At 44.6% G+C, this 8,148-nt stretch overlaps 1 protein-coding gene across 4 annotated transcripts in view; it reads right to left on the bottom strand.

The window, feature by feature from the left end:
* Positions 1-8,148, bottom strand: part of Xpnpep3 (X-prolyl aminopeptidase 3) — a 53,436-nt gene that overhangs the window by 4,353 nt on the left and 40,935 nt on the right. For 3 of the 4 annotated variants that reach the window (XM_021182781.2, XM_029469651.1, XM_029469652.1), the window contains 2 exons: positions 7,668-7,753; positions 2,059-2,236 (listed from right to left, as the gene is read on the bottom strand). In XM_021182781.2, coding sequence (XP_021038440.1) covers positions 2,059-2,236; positions 7,668-7,753 — 264 coding nt within the window. The remainder of the gene's footprint in view (positions 1-2,058; positions 2,237-7,667; positions 7,754-8,148) is intronic. The other variant, XM_029469653.1, reaches the window with a different exon arrangement.

The raw sequence follows: 8,148 nt of genomic DNA, 5'->3' as shown, positions 1-8,148 counted from the left end.
TGCTCTTACCCACTGAGCCATCTCACCAGCCCCTCTTTTTTTTTTTGGTTTTTAGAGACAGTGTTTCTCTGTGTAGCCCTGGCTGTCCTCAGAAATCCGCCTGCCTCTGCCTCCCAAGTGCTGGCTTCCCTTGACTCTTGATCGACTGGTTGGTTGGTTGCTGGTGCTCTTGTGTAGATGCACATGCCTAACGTGTGTGTGGAGTGAGGAGTACAACCTGTTCTTCCTCCTACCAAGTAGGTTCTTGGGGCTGAACTCAGGTGTGGTGGTATGTGACTTTATACATGGAACCATTTTTTTTTAAAAATATGTATTTATTTATTATATGTAAGTACACTGTAGCTGTCCTCAGATACTGCATCAGATTTCGTTACGGATGGTTGTGAGCCACCATGTGGTTGTTGGGATTTGAACTTGGTACCTTTGGAAGAGCAGTCGGCGCTCTTAACCATTGAGCCATCTCTCCAGCCCTACATGGAACTATCTTGTCATCTGCTCCCCACCCCTCCAAGCTGTGTCTTTTTAGGATTTCTTGATTAGCTTGAAGCTCAATGGCTGGCTAATTAGGTGGTGAGCAAGTTCCCAGAGGTTCCTTTGGTCTCTAGCTCCCAGAGCTGAGACTTTGGGAACAGGCTGCTGTGCTCAGTCTTTTGTGTCTCTATGTGTACTCTGTATCTATCCCATGACCTAAGAGGCCTGAAGAAGAAGGTGTCAGATAACTGTAGCTACAGATGGTTTTGAGCCTCTATGTGTGTGCTGGGAACCCGAGTCCTCTGGAAGAACAGCCAGTGCTCCCAAACTCTGGGCCATCTATCTAGCCTCTACACCTACCTTTTTTCTTTTTTCTTTTTTTTTTTTCGAGACAGGGTTTTTCTGTGTAGTCCTGGCTGTCCTAGAACTCACTCTGTAGACCAGGCTGTCCTCAAACTCAGAAATTCTCCTGCCTCGGCCTTCTGAGTGCTGGGATTAAAGGCGTGCGCCACCACTGCTGGGCTACACCTACCTTTTTATGTGGATGCTAGGAATCTGAAGTCAGACCCTCATGCTTGTGTTAGAAAGCACTTTACCCACCTAACCATGTCCACGTCAGGCAAATTGTCACTTCCTCAATCCACACTTACGATACTGCTTTCCACCCCACTGTCAAATGCATTATGCACAGGCTAAGGAATTCCAGTGGATTTGCCTACCACACATCCTCTATTTGATCCCCAGCAAAGGGGTGGGGAGATTGCCTTTTTTGGGGAAAGGAAGGACAGCAATGTTCTATTATCCTTACTATTTATATGTCTTAAAAAGGAAGACACAAAATATGAACACACACTTGGAATCTGAACTCTTGGTCTGTGGAGACAGGAGGATCAAGAATCCAGAGCCATCCTCAGCTGTTGAGTTCAAGGCAAGCCTGGGTTACACGAGACCTTGTCCCCACCATAAATGCAATAAGCAGATATACTCCTACACTTCTCCTGGGCAGCCTACCCTACCCATGTCAAGTTGTAGAGTAGGCAGGACTCTGTGTTTACTGGTATGGACAGTTCTGTTAATTAAAAATTTGTGGGCTTGGTTCAGGGAATTTATAACTTCTTTTCTTTGGTAATAGGAGTCCTGGAAGTGTAACTTTGGAAATGGAGGCTGCCTAATGCTTGTATGGCTCAGGGTCTGCAACTATAATGGATGTCATACATTTAGGTGTAGACAAAACTGGGCATTTTGCAAAGTTTCAATAGTGTAACTGAACCGATAAACAGCCTCCCCTCTGACCTCCAGAACCCCAGGACAGGATGAGGAGTTAACCCTCTCTCCTTGTTTGCGTTCTTCCCACTCTGCCTGTATAGACTTCATCTTGTGTCTGAGTACTGCACTGGCTCTCTAGCAGGCAATGACTCAGAATGTGCTGCCATCTTCTGGCAAAAAGAACTACTGACTCCCTTTGTTTTAATCCAATCCATGTTAAAGCTAAATCCACTTTACAAAGACTTAGCTTTACCAAGCAGGGCAAAAACTGAGCAGCATGTTGCTGGCCCTTCTGAAGGACTGGCGTGAAGAGGGAGGTACCTTGAAGGTGCTTTCCTTGCTGGTCTTTGTGATGCCCAGATCCTTGAGCTTCTGTCCTATCAGTGTCAGCATCATGCTGTAGATGTTCTCCAAGCTCGTCCCAGGGGAACACAGAGTCAAACAAGCTCTTTGGATTTCCAGAACAGCTTCATAGAGCTCTGCCTGAGGGGCGGTGAATCTAAACACAGGAAAACCAAGGAAAGTGAGCTATGTATCCAGTAGTCAGGCCTGGCCGCAGCGTTTTACCAGCCAGCCATCTTGCTGGACCTTCAGTAGTTTCTTAAGGTGGCAGTTTAGACATTACTGATTTAATCATTCCCCCATCCCTTTTGACTTTTTATTTCTTCCTAGTGCTGCAGTTTAAACCCAAAGCCTCGTGTAGACTAGGCAAGCACTTACCATTTCCTTTCCAGGTTAAACGTTTAACCTGGACTTAACCTGGAACTTTTCAGCTGGGCATAGTACTATAGGACCCAGCAATCCCACACAGCTGAGGCAGGGCTGTGTCTTTGGGGCCGACCTGGGCTACACGGTATGTTTGCACTAGCTTGGGTTACTTAGTGAGATCCTGACTAAAGGAAAAGTCACAAATCTCCCTTCAGCTTCATTTCCCTATTATCCACACAGAGTATCTCCATTACCAGTCCATCCCAAATACACTATAATTTATTTTGCTGATGCCTTTTTGTTACTTTGTTTTTTGTTGTTTTGATTTGTTTTTTGGGGACAGGGTTTCTCTGTGTAGCCCTGGCTGTCCTGGAACTCACTTTGTAGACCAGGCTGTCCTCAAACTCAGAAATCTGCCTGCCTCTGCCTCCCGAGTGCTGGGATTAAAGGCATGCGTCACCATGCCTGGCTGGTTCTGATCATTTTTAAATTAGAACCTCAGAATGTAGCCCAGGCTGGCCTTGAACTCTTTAAAAACAATATCTAGTCTGATGTGATTGCTGAGATCCAGAAGGCAGTCATATGACACAGTATTAAGTGCAGTAACTGCGAAAGTGGGTGGGTTGGGGAGCAGGGTGGTGGGAGGATATAGGGGACTTTAGGGATAACACAAAATGTAAATGAAGAAAAATATCTAATAAAAAAAAAGTGCAGTAACTGTAGAGCCATTGTTAAGCCCCTGGGCTTTAAGTCTTTATCAAGTTAAAGTCTTCAGCTTCTCAACAGCACAACAGGGGAAGAAAAAGCAAGAACTCTTTATCTCTGAGCATCTCTCTAGCTCTATTTGGAGATTTGAATATATATATATATATATTTTATATATATATATTTTTTTGTTTTGTTTTGTTTTGTTTTTCGAGACAGGGTTTCTCTGTATAGTCCTGGCTGTCTTGGAACTCACTTTGTAGACCAGGCTGGCCTTGACCTTTTGGCTAAGATCATGTGTAGAAACTTGACATTAATACAAACAAAATAGACATCAGGACTAGTGTTGTTGGAGGTGATGCAGAACACTGATGGTAATGACGATGATGATAACAGTGGCTATGAGTGCACGGATTCCTAAGACAGCTGCAAAGCACACACAGGGAAGCTGGAAAGACTGAAGAGAAATGAGCCATCACACGCCGTCAGTCAGTTTTTTACAGTCTTGTTAATTTATAGGACCAATGTTCGTAGGTCGTGAGATCTTCCTGTAAAGTGATGTGCTGAGTACCTTCGGGCTACGCAGTCCTTTAAACACATGAACATTTTCCCCGGCTGTAAACTAGTCTCAGTGCACTTCAAAAGCCTGAAGTGTTGTATGCTCTCCGACTACAGTGGAATTAAATTAGAAAAATTGTAGCAAGCACTGAGCCTGTGAGGAAGTGAGTCAATATTCTGATTTACTTCTTTTTTTTTTTTTTTTTAAAGATTTATTTATTTATTATATATAAGTACACTGTAGCTGTCTTCAGACACTCCAGAAGAGGGCGCCAGATCTCGTTGTGGATGGTTGTGAGCCACCATGTGGTTGCTGGGATTTGAACTCTGGACCTTCGGAAGAGCAGTCGGGTGCTCTTACCCACTGAGCCATCTCACCAGCCCCTGATTTACTTCTGACAACACTTGTCTTGATGTCTATTTTGTTTGTATTAATGCTACTCTTTTTTAAAAAAGATTTAAGTGTATTGGGGCCCTTTTGGATAGCATTGGAAATGTAAATGAGGAAAATACCTAATAAAAAAATTAATTAAAAAAAAAGATTTATTTATTTATTATTATACATAAGTACACTGTAGCTGACTTCAGACACACCAGAAGAGGGTGTCAGATCTCATTACAGATGGTTATGAGCCACCATGTGGTTGCTGGGATTTGAACTCAGGACCTTTGGAAGAACAGTCAGTGCTCTTAACCACTGAGCCATCTCTCCAGGACCCATATTAATGCTACTTTCAGTTTTTATTTATTTGTTTGTTTTTTAAACTATATCAAAACTGAAAACTAGCCTGGCTCACTGTTTCTTTTCTTTCTTTCTTTTTTTTTTTTTTGGTTTTTCGAGACAGGGTTTCTCTATATAGCCCTGGCTGTCCTGGAACTCACTTTGTAGACCAGGCTGGCCTCGAACTCAAAAATCTGCCTGCCTCTGCCTCCCGAGTGCTGGGATTAAAGGTGTGCGCCACCATGCCCGGCCTGGTTCATTGTTTCTTAAGAGACTATGTGGCATGGCTGTGATGTCCTTGTAATAGAGCAGCTGCCTAGGATGAGAGCACTCAGTTCTAGCCCGTCATGCTAGCTGCCATCACATGCTGAAAGAACTGGCTGTCACTGGGAAGTACTGAGGACTAGAAAGTGCCTGCTGGAGAGGGCTCAGCTTTTGCAGAGGACTTGAGTTTAGTTCCTAGCACTCATGTAAGGTACTTTAAAAATCATCATTCATACACACACACACACACACACACACACACACACACACACACACATTTAAAACTAAATTAAAAAAAAAGAAGAAAATAGCCTCAGACTGAAAACCCCAACACCACTAAATTTACCCATTTCACTTGATTTTTCACTTGATTTACGTTGGGTAGCGCATGCCTTTAATCCCAGCACTTGGGAGGCAGAGGTAGGCAGATTTCTGTGTTCGAGGCCAGCCAGGGCTATACAGAGAAACCCTGTTTCGAAAAACAAAAACAAAGAAGAGGAGGAGGAGGAGGAGAAAGAGAAGAAGAAAAGGAGGAATAGGAGGAGGAGGAAGAGGAGGAGGAGGGGGAGGAGGAGGAGGAAGAGGAGGAGAAGAAAGAAGAGGAAGAGGAGGAGGAGGAGGAGGAGGAGTGGCTCAGTGGTTGAGAGCACTGGCGGCTTTTCAGAGGACCTCAGTTTGATTCTCACTGCTTACAACAGCCTATAACTCCAGTTTAAGGAGATCAAATGCTCTTTTATGGCTTCTGTGGGCTATACACATGTGGTACCAATACATGCAAGCAAGATACCCATAAACATAAATCAAAAATACATATGTTAAAAAAAAGCCTGTTTTAATTTTATGTGTCTGAATGTTTTGTCTGAATGTATGTGAGCCACATGCTTACCCGGTCCCTGCAGAGATCAGAAGAGGGCGTTGGATGATTGGGAGCCACCATGTAAATGCTGAAGACTGAACTCAGGTTCTCTGGAAGAGCAACAAGTGCTCTTAACCACTGAGCCATCTCTCCACTCCCTAAAACTCAGATCAAAAGGACATGCATGGCATATACTCACTAATAAGTGGATATTAGACCCCTCCCAAAAGTACAGCATACCCAAGACACAGTCCACAGAACTCAAAAAGCTCAACAAGCTGAAGGGCCTACGTAAGGAAGCCTCAGTCCCAGTAGGGAGGGAGAGGAAAACAATCACAAGGGGGGGAGGGAGGGGCCTGGGGGGGGAAAGTGGATGGGAGTGGGGGTTGGGGGAGAGGGGAACCTGATCTGGTATTGGGTGAGGGAAAAGGACTGAAATCCCTGAGATCAGCAGAAAAAATGGAAACAGGCAACCTTGGGAGGTAGGAGGCTGAGGGGACCCTCCAGAATGCACCAGAGATCTGGTGAGAGACTCTCGGGACTCAAAGGGAGGGAGGGACCTTACATGACATGCCCAACAGTAGGGAGAGAACTCAAGTGAGGGAGGGGGTTGCCATCCCACAGTCACATCTCTGACTCATAATTGTTCCTGTCTGAAAGAACTGTAGGGATGGAAATGGAGAGGAGTCTGAGGAAAAGAAGGTCCAAAGTGGAATCCAGTTCAAGGTGAGGTCCCAAGGCCTGACACTATTACTGAGGCTGTGGAGCACTCACAAAAAGGGACTTATCGGAGCTGGAGAGATGGTTCAGTGGTTAAGAGCACTGACTGTTCTTCCAGAGGTCCTGAGTTCAATTCATCACATGGTGGCTCACAACCACCTGTAATGGGGTCTGATCCCCTCTTCTGGTGTGTCTGAGGAGAAATGGTGTGCTCATATACATAAAATAAATAAATAAATAAATAAATAAATTTTTAAGGAAAAAAAAAAAAGGGGGGACTTATCATGACTGCACCCTGGAAGACCCAACAAATAGCTGAAAGAGTCAGATGCAGATATTTACACCCAACCAATGGACAGAAGCTGCTGACCCCTGTGGTTGAATTAGGGGAAAGCTGAGGAGGAGGGCAACCCTGTAGGAGGAACAGCAGTCTCAATTAACCTGGACCCCCGAGATCTCTCAGACAGTGGACCACCAACCAGGCAGCATACACCAGCTGATATGAGGACCCCAACACACATACAGCACAGGACTGCTGGGTCTGGGTTCAGTCAGAGAAGATGCACCTGACCCTCAACAGACTGCAGGCCCCAGGGCGTGGGGAGGTCTGGTTCGGAGGGTGGTGGTGGGAACATCCTTGTGGAAAGAGGGAGGTTGGGAGGATGCTTGGAATGTGGAACAGTCAGAGGGTAGATGGGGGGTGGGGAGGGAGGATAAAATCTGGAGTGTAAGGAAAAGTTTTTGCCTATAGTGGATATTCTCAAGTATATTAGATTTGTTTTTAATATTTTATTGAAATTTTATAATTATTATCTGTGATGTGTTAACCCAATAAAGATATTCTATTACATCTTGAATAAAGTTTAGAAGGAAAAAAGCAACAAAGAGAAGCAACAAAGAGAACCACAACTTGGGGCTGCAGAGGTGGCTCAGTGGTTAAGAACACTGACTTCTCTTCTGGACATTCCGAGTTCAATTCCCAGCAACCACAAGGTTGGTGGCTCACAACCATCTGTAATGGGATCCGATGCCCTCTTCTGGGGTGTCTGAAGACAGCTACAGTGTACTCATATGCATAAAAACAAAAAAAAACAAAACAAAGAAAACCTTAAAGGTGAAGATGTTAAAAAAAATCTTAAACAAACAAACACCAAGAAAACCACAACTACATATACCAAAACAAAGTGAATGTGGTTCATGTGTTAAGTCTTTCTATGTGCCTTACTATGCTATGAAATGAACAAAACAGCTAACCCCCCTAAACAAAACAAACAAAAACAGTAAAAGAACTTTGTAAAGACAGGAAACGACCTATAAAAGCCATTTGTTCCAGACACATCCATACAACGACTCAAATCCCAAGACGCCATAGGGCATGTTACTGTGTAGACTCCCTACCTGCCATTGACAGGCCATGTCCTGGTGATGTCACTCACATAGCAGGATGACTCACAGCCTCCATCAAGAAGTACCATTTCACCATCCTGGAACAAAGACAGACAGGGGAGGAGGTAGCACTTGTCTTTGGGGCACCAGAGAGATGGCTGGTAGTTACAAGCACTTGAGCACTCCTCCTTGCAGAGGAGCTGGGTTTGGGTCCGAGAACTCACAAGGTGCTTTGCAACCATCCTTATATCCAGTTCCAGAGGATCTGATGATCTCTTGTAACCTCCATGGGTCCATGCATGCAAAACAGTCTCACATCCACCAGGCATGCACCCACCCATGCGTGCACACACATACACAGTCTGGGGTCAGAGGGATGGTTCAGGGAGTGAGGATACTTGCTGTACAAGCCTGAGAATCAAAAGTTCCCTGGAATCCACAGAAAGCTGGAAGGAGACGACTGACTGCACAAAGTTTTTTTTTTTTTTTTTTT

The sequence above is a fragment of the Mus caroli genome, chromosome 15 (genome assembly GCF_900094665.2).
Source record: "Mus caroli chromosome 15, CAROLI_EIJ_v1.1, whole genome shotgun sequence".
NCBI classification, from domain to species: Eukaryota; Metazoa; Chordata; class Mammalia; order Rodentia; family Muridae; genus Mus; species Mus caroli.
This window is presented reverse-complemented; position numbering and strand designations above follow the sequence as displayed.